The sequence below is a fragment of the Lygodium microphyllum genome, chromosome 15, assembly GCF_053477565.2.
Source record: "Lygodium microphyllum isolate KBCC chromosome 15, Lygodium_microphyllum_v1.1.10, whole genome shotgun sequence".
Taxonomy (NCBI): Eukaryota; Viridiplantae; Streptophyta; class Polypodiopsida; order Schizaeales; family Lygodiaceae; genus Lygodium; species Lygodium microphyllum.
In genome coordinates this window covers 12,995,994-13,010,170 of record NC_141149.1, presented here as the reverse complement: position 1 = coordinate 13,010,170, position 14,177 = coordinate 12,995,994, and the positions used below count along the sequence as shown (strand labels likewise).

Below are 14,177 nucleotides of genomic sequence, written 5' to 3'. Positions count from 1 at the left end.
TTTTTTATTTTTATGTTTATTTGGAATTTTAAAAAATATTATTATTGTAAATGGATGTTATGATTTAAAAAGTATTTTCAGGACTTCAAAAATGAACACCTGGATGTGGGGGTGAACTGTTGCATGTAAGTAGATGGGCAGTTTGAAGGGACGAGCATGGATGTAAGTTTGGATTTGAATTTCGGTGAATGTAGGATGCGTTCACATTGAGAAACACCAAAAGAAGGGATAAAGGGAAATAGTGAAGAAACGGCCCCAAAGGGGGGGTAAAGTTAGACGGGTGGGTGGGAAAGGGACCCCATGAGGGTAGAAATAGGTCATGGCATACATGCATGATCAACTTGAGGCATATGCAGGGGGGCATACATCATAGACGCACAGGGACGCACCCCCACACTTAAAACCTTGTTAGACAGAGTAAAATGCATCAAGATAACCTAAGACTTGTCAATCGACTGGACTCTAATGTCCCCACACTTAAAACATTACATATACTTGTAGCCATAAAGATAGGGTTAGAAAAACTTGGTTCGTTTCGCCAAGCATTGCAATTGATGGTTGATGTCACATCCTGTGTTGTAGTTGGCTCTAGAGGAGGTACCAAGATATCTTCACAGCATACATCCAATACGGCAGCAGGAACCACGCAACAACACCGAGGGAGGTAGCTGATTGATAAAGCCCATCTGGTAGGTGTCGTGGATGAAGGATAGTCTCTCAGCTCGCAGTACTCAGAAGGGAATGAACGAATAGTCACTCGCCCCATTACTGACATCACTTGAGATAGTATTGATGGTAGCATAGATCTTACACCCTGTTTAGAAATCGACAAGGGGAATGGTGTAGAGGGAGTATGCTAGGGTGTATAGTTGATGGTGCATTAGTGAGTCCAACCCTGTTTGGCATAGGTGCAAGTAGAAAGGCTAGGGAGCCTTGTAGTGTGGCGTATAGAATAGGGTGATCTGTCTTGTGATGGCGGCAGAGACCCATCTTGTGTGTGCATAGGGAAACGAAAACGTACTTGACTCCAATTGTCGTAGCATCCTCAATCTCACATCTCAGAATTGATTGAGGAGAAACACTAGTCACACTCAGCCCACCCTCTATCTCACACTCTATTGAAAGATACACAGGGCAGTCTATTCCTGAAACCCATTGATGTAATCCTCACATTCACTTGTGCAGAGGTTGTATGCCTTGTGCACATTTGATGGTGCAACAACGCATCCCATCTTGTGCCGGCATAGTGCAAGAAGGAAGGCCAGGGAGCCTTATGGTGCAGTGCATAGGAACAGATCGTGCGTTATGCATTGAGAGGCCCAACCCGTGCATACACTCCATTCACACATCTCACCTCTCATTTGATTTAAAGGGAAAGACTGGTCATTCACCCCACCCTCTGTCTCACACTCTTTTGATGGATACAAAGGGCAACCCATACTCACGTTCCCATCCTGTTAGGATGAAAGCTTGCATCACTCAAGGGGTTGGTTAGGAAGATCGCGTCGGCTGTTGTTGTCACTAGAGTGTTGAAGATGATGTGTACCTAGGGAAGTAGCGGACATGTCTCGTACTTCAATGATTTGTATGAAAGATCGTCTGTTAAGGAGGGCAGACAGATTGATATTGCAGAGACAACGCACCAAGGGAGGTGGCTTCAAATTACTTCTGGAAAGGTTCTGTTGGTGAATCAATTATCTTGAACTGCGGGCTGTTACCACCTTTTCCACAGTCAGCTTCCCGCCCAAGGGTGTTTCCACCTTTTCTTGGAATGAGGCCTGCTATGACAGGGGATTTTTTCTTTTTCTCCCATAATAGTTATATATATATATTCTCTTTTGTTATTATTATTATTTTTTCTTTTAGAAGGAAAATGGTAGAAACACCATTTGTTAGAACCATCCTCTCCACCGCGGTTGATTAAAAACAGAGGATAAGATATCAGGGGTAGGAGGTGGGCCGGAGGAGACAGAGAGTTGCATGCACCTCTTCACGAGTGGTAGAAGAATGGCTATCAGAAGTAGCATGAGAAGAATTACAGTCCCACACCAATGGAGAAAAGGATGGGGTGATTGTGATTATCAAGATCCCTAAGGAGAGAAGTACTTCTTCAAGCGATAGCCATTAATCAGGAAGGGATCACGAGAGGCATCAATGGTCTGCACATGAACAGAGCCATTAGGGTTGATAGCAACTACCTTGTACGGGCCAATCCATTGTTGTTGAAGCTTGCCAAATCTCGAATCATAGGCCAGAACCAGATCACCTTTGTTGAACTCCTTGTGTTTGATGAAGTTGTCATGGTAAGCCTTACGTCGGGCTTGCGTGGCTTCCATGCACTGTAGAGGCATCCTACGAGTCTTGTCTAAAAATTCCAAGTGCAGGAGGTAGCGTTGCAGTGACTCATCATCTCCCAAGCATTGTTTGATAGCCACTCGTAATGAGGGCAATTCCAGTTCAACCAGGAAAATGACTTGTGTACCATACATGAAATGGAAAGAGGTCTATCCTGTAGTAGCCTTATGGGAGGTTTTGTATGCCCAAAGGGCCTCTATAAGTCGATCATCCCATTCACGACGATATGCGGCAATCATTCTTGTCAAGATCAAGTAGAGGATGCAGTTGGTGACTTCAACTTGGCCGTTGGCTCTGGGGCAGTAAGGAGTGGACTTGCGATGGCAGATCTTATACAGCTCAATCAGCTCTTCCATGATCTTGTTAAGGAAATGAGTACCTCTACCACTTACTAGCTCAAGGGGACTACCAAAACAGGTGATAATATTCTCGTACATGAAGAGGGCTATGTTGTTACCATTGTCCTGCTTCAGAGCTTTAGCTTCACACTACTTTGTGACATAATCCGTACATACCAAGATGTATCTATTCTGCTTTTGTCTGGTAGACGAATCAATGGAACCCAAGAAATCAATCCCCCACTTATCGAACAGCTTTAGGGGAAGAATAGGTTGCAGTGGCATGGCACTTGTTTTGGTGGGTTTTTCCATTCGCTGACAAGCATCGCATCTCTTGTAGTAGTCATATGCATCCTTGTGGAGGGTTGGCCACTAGTATCCCACTAATAGAGCCTTCTTGGCTATTGCTTCTCCTGCGAAGTGTCCACCACATGGTTCGTCATGGCATGCTTTCAATACTATGTCGATTTCGTCTCCTGCAACACATCTTCTCAATACTTTATCTTTGCCTCTCTTGTACAGTGCATCGCCTAGCAAGGTATAGGGGGACTAATTCTAATAGAAGCTTCTTCTTCTCACAACTTGAGATGCCAGGAGGATACTGTTGAGTTGCTAGGAGGTTGGCTATGTTTGCATACTAGGGAGTAGCTGTTTTGACTAAAACAAGGAAACATCAGGAAGGTCTGGATCATCCTGTTTTTCTTGTGCAATTTGAGGGATCTGGGACAGATGATCTCCTAGGACATGGGAACAGTCAGGCTTAGTGACCACTTCAAAATCGATTTCTTGGAATAGTAGCAACCATCTCATCAATCGTCCTTTGACATCTGCTTTGTTCATCATGAAGGGCAGGGCTTCATGATCCACGTAGAACTTGAAATGCGTTGACAGTAGATAGTGTTGAAACTTCTCCAGTGCAAACACCATTGCTAAGCACTCAAGCTCTGTTACTGTGTAGTTCTGCTCTTAGCGCAACTTTCCTTAGGAGCTTATGCAGAGGGGCTGCCTTGCAAAATGTACAATAAATCTTTTATAGTAGCCCACATGACCAAGAAATCCTCTCAATTTCTTGAGGTTTGTTGGTGCTGTTAAGGCAGCAATCTTATCAATCTTCGTCGGGTCTATTGCACCGGGTCTATTGCAATCCCTTGTACAGAGACAATATGACCTAGAAGAACTCCTAATGAGACACTAAAGACACATTTTTCGGGGTTGAGAGAGATCCCATACTCTCGGTAGCTATGAAAACATTGCTCTAGGTGTCCCCAATGCTCACGGAGTAGGCTATAGACACAGAAATCATCAAGATTCACCTCAATGAAAGCATGAAGATGGTTTTGGAAGGCAGCCATCATTACTTGTTGGAAGGTGGTAGGAGCATTACAGAGCCCAAACGACATCACTCTATAGGCATAGGTCCCCCATTCTGTGGTGAATATTGTTTTGGATTGGTCCTCTTTTGCGATTTGGACTTGGTTATATCCATTGAATCCATCCAAGAGGGAATAGAGCTCATGGCCTACCACTGTGCCCAACAGTTGGTCTGTGAAAGGGATAGAGAAACGATCATTCTTTGTCTTTGAGTTGAGCTTTTGAAAGTCCACACATTTCAAAGTTTTCCATTCTTCTTGGGTACAACCACAATGGGCAAAACCCATTCACTGTTAGCCACATGATAAATGAACTCGTCTTCAAGAAGCTTCAATAATTTAGCCTTTACCAGAGCAGAATAATTAGGATTCATACGCCATTGTCTTTGCCTTATAAGTTTGGCATCAGGCTCTAGGTCAATGTGATGTTGACAAGCTGTAGGGTCAATCCCCTTTAGGTCTTTGTACAACCAAGAAAATACGTGTAAGTTCTCCTTTAGTAGGTCTCGCAGGACCACTAGTTTTTCTTCTGGAAGATTGAGACCCAGTTTCAGGTGACGTTCAATACCGTCAGTATCCAAGAACGTCACTTGCCTTTCACCTTCGACTTCACGGATAAATGTCCCACAGATTGCTTCTGGATAGAGGTCTGACTCTTTTAAGGGAGTAGTATCATCATTTGATGTTCCACTAATCCAGTGTCCTCCTTTTGAAAAAATGACTCATTTGTATGTTCGGATTGCTGGAAGGGTATCAAAGTTTTTTTTGTTTCTGTGTGAGTGGTGATTCCTTCTGGACTTTTCATCTTCAAAGGATGCATCCAGGAATGTCACATAGCACGAACCTTCTATAAGCTCTGGCTTTGATGGTTCTAGCTTCTATAGTAGACAAGGGGCATTATCATCATCATCTTTTCTCCAGAATGAATGGTCAGGGCGACAGGAGCTACTAGTGAACTTAATTTTTTGACCTTTGATCCATTTCTTTTGCAGATTCTGCATACTTTGTGGTCCATTGGTCAACCCAAGTGGAACCATGGTCATTCCATCCAACACCCCGAGATCTTCGGCCTCTAAGGTCTTTGTAGGAACATCAGCAAGATCATTCACTATTAGAGCAACTTCTTCATCTGCACTTTCATAACCTGCTTTATTTTCTTCCTCATCATTTTCATCCTCTTCCTTTAGAGGCTCTGTCTCTGCTTTTGTGGAGGCTATGTAGGAGAAGAACAAGTCCTTCGCCTCTGTGTCTGCTTCTGCTTCTATCTTTGTCTTTGGCTCTGTCTTTGCTTTTGACTCTGTGACTGCCATGTAACAAATAATACATCCATGCTTCTATTTCACTGTCAGAGGTGATTTTATAAGTCAATTCTATTTGAGACAGGAGGTATTCTCCCATGGACAAAGACTTTGCTTCCTTCAGTAGTTGGTTTGCAGTGCTCACTTTAGGAACTGTCCGTCTGTTTTCTTGGGAAAGATCTGTTTGAAAAATTCTTCATCTCCTGATGTACCATCTGTTACTTCATTGGAGGATTCTATTATGACTTCGATGGATATGGATCCATTTTATTTTTTCAATCCATAAAATTTCAACCACTTTATTGGGTCCATTGCCTAGGGTTTGGGTGCCTTTGAACCAGTCCGTCCTAGCTCTTGCTTCAAAAAGCCAAGGTCTTCCTAAGAGCAGAGGGTATGAGGTCCCATAAAAATTTGGTTTGACCACCAAATATGTCAGCCAATAGTCTCTTCCTGCAAGGGTTATCTTTACATATGGGAGGATGCCCAACGATTCTGCTTTGGTTCGCCAATTTGATAAGCCACTGGGTAGGTTGCATTCCTTGTAAACCTAGATCCTTCATTGTCTCATATGTCATTATGTTTACTAATGAGCCTCCATTAATCAATGCATCTAAAATAAAGCATCCTTCTATCCATACACTAGTCTCTAGGGTTCCAAGATCTAGGAAGGCATTAGCCACCTCCACTTCCTTCGCAGGTTCTGAGGCTCTGTTGGACTTTTTTGTTGTTGGGGGAGGAATCCTTAGTCCACTGTCATAGAGTTCATGCAAGAGCTGCAGAACACAGGGTTCAAGATACAGCAAGGAAAGAGGCTAACAAGAAGAACTCAAAATTTTTATGCCAAAGATCACTATATTTCTTGTCAAATTCGTAGAGTTACAACAATGAAACTGAGCAAGCCCATGTTCTTTATATGCTGCCATGAACAGTTTCTCAACAAGTGAGCTTCACCTTGGTAACCAAAGATCCTTCTATTTTATTTCTGCTTCCCTATCTCCACTCTTCTTTAGGTGTTAATAGAGATTAGGGTGATCTGTAAGCAAGTTGGATAGAATGTTTCTCCTTCTACAAGCTCTGATTCATCCTCATCAACAACTGCAGCCTTTAACCACAATACATTTGAGCAGAATTGGAGATGGGTTTCACACGACTCAGCAGAACATTGTTGAAGGGTTTGTGAAAGCAAAGTCGCGTCTTCAGAAGACCTTGATAAATTTTTGGATAGAAGATCAGCAAAGATGCGAAGATGAAAGAATTATCAAAAATTTTCTGCTTTCTACAAAGCTGTTGTCACTATTTTAACAGTGACCAGTTGAGCTAGCAGCCCTTTTCCAGGTATAGATGCAGTCTTTTGAAAATGCAAAAGCTCTTCACCATTTGTAAAGCTCAATACAAGATTCCAGGGTTCTTCAATACAATCAATTCCAGCAGGTTTTGTGTTATTTTTGATAAGGAAGATTCACTAGCATCAATGTCAATTTTATGTTGATCCACAATATAATCCACAATTACATGAGACATATTCTCATGACTCCACTTTACATCCCAGGTATTTCTTATATTTGGTAGAACTCAAAAAGGTTATCAAATACAGGACATCAGTTATGCTGTTTTTGGGCATGCACATCCAGAATCTCAATCTGATGTATCACAACAGGGTGAAGGTTTAACTGAAAAAAAAACAGTTTATGATTGAAGTGTTGGGGGGAAGCTTAAGCTGCCAAATTGTCTACGGTACCCCTGGCCTCTGCATCAAGGTAAGTGTTGTTGATACGTATCTGCAGAATTATCTTCTTGCACTTCTTCTTCACCAGAAGAGAATACTTAGGTGCTGCCGCCAGCCTTTGGATCAAGCTATCAGCTGAAATGTCTTCTTCTTCTTCTTACCAGAACAAAATCCTTCTTGCTGTACATCACTCTCGGTGTTACTGCATACGATTGCAATCTTGACGGTCGCCTTTTATTTTTGCAAAACTAATCATCAATTGAATTGTAGATGAAGTCGTATGCTCCCAAACCATCGTGGGGAATCAAATCCCAAGCCACCCAATGGATTGCACCTTGTCAGTCTCCAAGTAGTCAAGATTGTTCCCTTTATAACACCATATTTCTTGTAAGCTTGCATAGAGTACTCACTGCAAGTAGGTATATACCGGCAACTTCCAGGTAATAAAGGTGAGATTTCAGTTTTGTAAAACTGTAGAAGAGCAAGGGCAATCGTGACACCCAAGCTTTGTTGAATATCTTCAAACTCTTCATCCTTTGTCTCTTCACTTTGGAGCTCAGATTTTCTTGAACAAGAGCATTTATGCTCATTCTAACACCTCCTCTTTAAGACGCGCTCTCGACTAACATGTACAGACAGCAACTGTGGTGTTTCTCTGTCTAGAACCGACATTACAAGCAGCTGCAACAGGTCCACAGATGGTAGTCATTGCTCAGGCCGGATTGGCTCTTGAGGATCACAATTAACTGTTCATTCCCAAAGGCTTCCCCTCTCGTCGACTTAGAAAAACATTCCCCTCTAATCCTGTTCAATTCGCGTCGTTCCTGTCCTCCACCCAGATTGCTTCCCGCAAATATACTCCCCGATAAGAATGGCCTCTAGTTCCATTGTGGTTTAGAGAAACTTCATACCAAACAGCAGGCTGATCTATGCATCGCTCCTAGTACTCATAGGCCCTCCCTCGCTTGACAACAGTCGATCACTTCCCTCTGTTTTCTTCCCATCATCACCTTTTTCCCCCTTCGTCGACTGCTACTTGTAGATCCTGAGAATTCCCTCCGAGATGGGCGTATTATCCCTGTTTCTCTTTTTTCTAATTCTCTCTGCAACTCCCTTTAAGCTCTTCGCTTCGTATCAAGATCTAGATTGTGCTTCAATTCCCTGATTTTAGCACGCTCCAACATTCCTCTTTTTCTGTCATCATTGCCCTCTCTTTTTTTCGTCGAGCTCCCCTGATTCCTTTTCATTCCCCTGCTTTTTTTTCTTCTCCTTCTCCATTCAGCTCCTTTCCCCCCAAAAAGCCCTTTCTTTAAAAAAAAGTCATTTGTTTTCAAATAGCCATTCATGGCTTTTTCAGAATAATTTCATTTTCCAATAAACCCTCTCTAATAGTCTCACAATGCAATTATATACCCTTGGTTGTTGCTCCTACATGACCACATTATACATGTTGACTATCGCATTGCCAACAAAAAGATCTTTCACTAACAAACCTCCTTCGATAATCTGAGCATGTACTTTTTGGCCCATGTATATAACTCTTGTCATTCCACAAGCTTTCGAAATGCAACAAAACACTGAAGTTCTTTCTCAACAACTCCTTGTTGGATGTAACCAGAATTTAACATGTTCCACGAGATTACGCTACAAAGTCGATGTTTGTCAAACACTTTTTGTGCTTCTGCAAATAATCCACACATGGCATACATACCAACCAATGCACTGCCAACAAAAAAGATCTTATTCTAACCCCTCCTTACTATATTTCCACGCAGAATAAAGATGCAAACATAACAGCTAAGTATGTACAAAATATCAACTCCCACACACAACTTTTGGGTGGTTTTCACACCTCAAATGCGCAGCTATACGACATCCACCCCCTCTAATCCTGCGCATCCTCCGGATGGGCCAACTACCCATTATCGTTATCATCAAGATCCACAAACAGATCAATCTCTTCATTATGCATTTCCGGTATATCAACAAGATTATCTGTCATATCATCTGTCTCTTCCATTGGAGTTTCTTTTCGTTGCTCTTCTCTTGCAAATTCTTCCAATGCATAATCCTCTTCATCTCTTTTCTTGAAAATCTTGATTCTTTTTCCACCAATAGGCATTCTAAGCACTGTCCCATCCAATTCTCTCAACTCATATGTTGCATTACCAAAAACATGTCTGACTATGTACGGCCCAAACCATCTTTTCACCATCTTCCGAAGTGTAGTATGCTGATTTTCAAGGTTGCTATCAAAGACCAATACCCAATCTCCCTCTTCTATTGCTCTAGGCCGCAAGCGATGCCTGCTGTCAAACCTGTCCTTATTTCTTAGTCTAGCAACCTTCAACCTGTCAATAGCTAACTGAATATCCTCTGGTCTCCTCTCCAACTGTCGAATCCGAAGAGCTAAGAGCTCCTCTCTCGTCAAATCCTCCTGCCAAGGTAAAACTGACCAAGTCAAAGCACAAGTCTCAGTCGGCATAACAGGTTTCTGACCATACATCATCTCTGCAGGCATATATCCTGTGGTAACACTATGAGTCATACGATCAGCCCACAAAGAAAATGGTAGAAGTCTCGGCCATTCTCCAATCCGTCCTCTACATGCTTTGGCTAATGCTTTCACTATCGGCAGATGCCCTCTTTCACTCTTCCCATTTCCCTCTGGATTATATGCTGTAGTTAGAGCCAACTTGATTCCTAGCTGAGAGAAAAACTCACTAGCTTCATCTGCATCCAATTCACCATGGTCTATAGTGACCTTACCCACACAACCATACCTGCAGAAAATTTCCTCCAATAAGAACTTACACACTGCACTAGTGGTCTTCGTTCTCAAAGATCTGCCCTCAACATGATTCGTAAGATCATCTCTAGCCAAAATAATATACCTCATATGCCATAGACCCATAGGCATAGTAACCAAATCAACTACCCACTTATAATGAATGCATAGCGGATAGGTCGGATGAAGCTCATCTCGATGATGCACTACCGAATACATTTGGCAGTCTCTGCAAGTCTCAACAAAGTGAGAAACATCTCTGTACATGCCTTTCCACCAATATTTCTCCTTGATTTGCTCATAAGTAGCCCACACTCCTCTATGACCAGCCCAAGGACTCTCATGAAACTCCCTCATCACCTGTAACTGTGTCTCTCTATCGCAGACAACCCGCAAAGGCAATCCGCCTCTTTTCTTCTGATGCTTCCAAAGAAATCCGTCCTTGAGAAAATAACCATAGGCTTTCCTTCTGATTTTCTTGAACTCTTCATCTGTCCATTCATCTCTTTTGCTTAGTGTACTAAGGTACCTGCCAATCTGCAACCAATCTCCAACATAGAGTTCTTCTATGAAAGCCACAATATCATAGACATAACAAACATGATCAACCATAGTGGCTGAAATTTCTGCATCATCCTCTTCTGCAAGTAGAGTCTCCTCATCATCATATCTGGCTCTAGACAACATATCTGCCACTCGATTATCCTTCCCTGCTATGTGTTTAAATTCCGGATTTAATGACTTGATGTATGCAATCCATCTCAACATAGCTATATCCGGAGTAGAGCAACTCGTGATCATACCAATCAATGGCAAGCAATCTGTCTCTACCACAACTGAAGCTCCAATAAAGTACTCCTTGTCACATTTGAGAGCCGTAACAATCCCCAATAACTCCCTCTTGATTTGCGGATATCTCCTCTGTCTCTCGTTTAGGACTTTCGCCCCAAACTGAATAGCATACCTATTTCCATCTGTATTATCTTGACCCACAGCCCAACCTATGCCAATTGGACTAATGTCAACTGTCAATACAATAGGCCTTCCACAATTATAATCAGCTTTCCTGAGAGTAGGAGCATTCTGCAATAACTTCTTCAATTTCCGCATGGCTCTAGTGTGGCTCTCATCCCAATAGAATTTTTGCCCCTTTCGAAGCAGCTAATATAAACAATCTACTATGTGTGCAAAATGAGGTATCCAAATCATATAAAACACACAAGCTCCAATGAATCTCCGTACCTCTGAAGTGGTAGAACAATACTCCGCAATCTTGCCTATAGCATTCACCTTATCAGGTGAGGGTTTCCTGCCATAATATCCACACATATGTCCAACAATGACAACCTCATTCACTCCAAAAACAGATTTTTACCCTGAAAGTGTCAAGTTCACTTCTTCTAACCTGGCCAAAATCTTCTCACATGCTGAAATATGATCAGCCACAAAGGATCTGCATCCCTGCTCATTTAGACTCTCATTCTTCTCTTCTTCTGCACATCCCTTAATGGGCACATCATCCAAGAAAGGCATGGTAAGCTGAGGTATATAATCACGAAGGACCTTATGCATGGCATTCATCATATGCGCAACAGAATTAGTGGCACCTTGAGGCAAGGTACACATCCTGACAAGCCCAATAGGAGTTCTCATGGTGGTTATGTCCCTGCTTTCTAAAGCCACCTAAAACTGATCATATCCTAAATACAAATCACCTAAAGAATAGATGGCACGTCCATCAAATGCTTCTGCAAACTCATCCACAACTGGACCTATACCAACATTCCTGATAGTAACTCTGTTCACTGGCTGCATGTCCTGAATAAATCAGAGAGTATCATTCTTCTTTGGAACTGTAAACCACCTGTTTGAGTATGGTGCAGATGAAGGCTCAAGAATTCCCATCCTGATTTTCTCATTCAATAATTCAATCAGCTTTGGCAGGTGTGCCTTAGGCACTGTAATAGGTCGGAGATTCCATGGAATATGAGGAATAGTAAAAATGACCATAGGAGCAACAATATCAGGATTCACACACCCAATCTCATGCAGGAAAAAAGCAAATCCCCTTCCATGTCACTCAAGCATCTCCTGAAAGCATTGCTTCTCTATGGGTAACAAGAAATCACCATTTCCAATTTTCAATTCAGCAAGAGTCTCTGCTGAAAATTTATGACCAATATGCTTTGGATTCCTCAAAATTTGCTGTTTAGCAACCCTCTCTATTTGCTGATCACTGTCAGGTGGAAGCGGTACAGCAACCGGCTTCACCTTCTTATCCACAGTTTTGTATTTCGTGTCGACCATGGCTTCATTATGCTCTTTTGCATTACTCAAATCTTGCTGTAAATCAGCAATTCTGCACTCCAATGGCTGCATATCCTTAGCCCTATGCTCTATGGACTGCATAGAAACAGCCCTAAACTCTGGATGCTGAAATATTTCGCAGTAAACTCTGTTGGCTGAAAGTTTTCAGCCCTCTGTGTCTCTGAAAGCTAATCATAACCAGCTGGAAACTCAGTTTGCTGAATTTCTTCAGCACTCAACACTCTTTGCTGAGTTACCTTAGCCTCTGACTCAATCTGTGACACAAAATCTACAATTTCATGAAACATGTCCAGGGACTGCACTAATACATTACTGTGACAATTCTGCATATCAATTTTCAGCATATCTTTCATCTCTTCCATTGTATCTGCACAAATCATACTGTCATACATCCCATCTATGTGCTCATCATACTCCAAAATTCCTACAGTTTTCAAATTTTTCTCCTTCATGCATATATACTGCCTGGCAGCTCTTGGCAACCTAGAAGTCTTCTGATAGCTCATTGAACTATTTGCTGGAATCCCAACAAAACCGGAGGAGAAAACACTGTTGCCAGGAGGCGAGAACTCCAATCTCCTCTGCTCTGTACCACCGTCGTCTCGCGAAACGGCGGTACCTAATGAAAACCGGAATCCCTCACAGTGGGCAAAGGTGCATCTCTGAGAGTATCCCTGTTTCTAACATGGTTCACACACACATTCATAAATTGAACTGCTCTCATGCCATCTTTACTGCGAATTCGTGCATAAGCAGATCCATCATCCATGACCTTTGTTTCCATGCGCATCTCTATGATGAATGGCTAACCAAGAATTATGGGATAAGAGCATGAATCCTACACAAAGAAATGAAAATCCTCCTCTACATCACCAATAGAAACCTTGACACTAGGACATGCAGCATACAAATCACCTGCAGTGTTATTGGCAACCCTCATACGCCACCCATGCTCTACATCCATAGGCCATCTGTTACTCTCATAAACTCCACGAACTATGAGATTAATCTCTGAACCATGATCCACCAATGCAACATAAGGCACCTGTTTCTCTCGAATCTTTACCATCGTCTCTGTAGTTGCCCTAGTCCAATGGCTCCGCGAAAAGTGACTACGCGGTATCAAGACAGGCTCATCAATTTCAGCATAATGCATAGGCTGAACCCTCTTCTCTACCTGTGGAAAAACAGAAGCATTCTTAACCATAACCTCATCCTCATCCTCATCCAACTCCCCAATCAAAATTCCATGTGTATCAGTGGTAGACAATGCATGTCTTTTCCTCTTCAGGACCTCCTGAAACTGATCTTGAAACTCTCTTTTCGAGATGCCCAAAATCTCAGAAATAGTGAAAGTCACCTCACTGCCAAGTATCTTATCATTAAAGATTTTCTTCATGTTCGTAGATGTCTCAATATCGGACATCATTCTAAACCCTGGCTGCTTTCTCTCTCTAGGCTCTAGCCTCTTTTCTCTATTTTGAACATCTTCCATCTATCGATCTGGCCCTAGTCTTGAAGACGGTCCTACAGTAGGTGGAGTAACAAACTCACCCCCTCTAGTCTTCTTAGTTGCACTTGGATTTTCTTCATCCCTCTTACGCTTCTCCTCAACAAGTACATCTGCACCCTCAGACTTAGCTAAATAAGCATAAATAGAGTACCTGTCAACAGGTGAGTCCCAACCTGTCTCTGATCTGATGCTAGAGCCTGCACTAGTCAAAACAATTTGCTGAATTTTTCCCTTGTTTGTAGTCTCCATAGCATAAGTCCATAGTGCTGACTGAGTTTCTGATCCCTTCTCAATCTGGACTCCATATGCAGAAGCATCACCTCTAGCTGTCACATAAGAAGTACGCGCAGCCATGTCATCCACTAACTTCTTCATTCCACCTTTACCAAAGTTGGTAGCAAGTGGAGCTCCTGTCTCAGTCAACCAAATCTTACCATCTTGTCCCCAATATACCAAATTCT

General features: G+C 42.3%; 1 protein-coding gene across 1 annotated transcript; it reads right to left on the bottom strand.

Moving 5' to 3' along the window:
* Positions 1-8,631: 8,631 nt before the first annotated feature.
* LOC148024271 (uncharacterized) lies at positions 8,632-9,986 on the bottom strand. Its single transcript, XM_087695060.1, has 2 exons — positions 9,200-9,986; positions 8,632-8,768 (listed from the first exon to the last, which is right to left on the bottom strand). Exons 1-2 carry the CDS (start codon positions 9,984-9,986, stop codon positions 8,632-8,634), a joined length of 924 nt encoding a protein of 307 aa, XP_087551186.1.
* Positions 9,987-14,177: the final 4,191 nt, after the last annotated feature.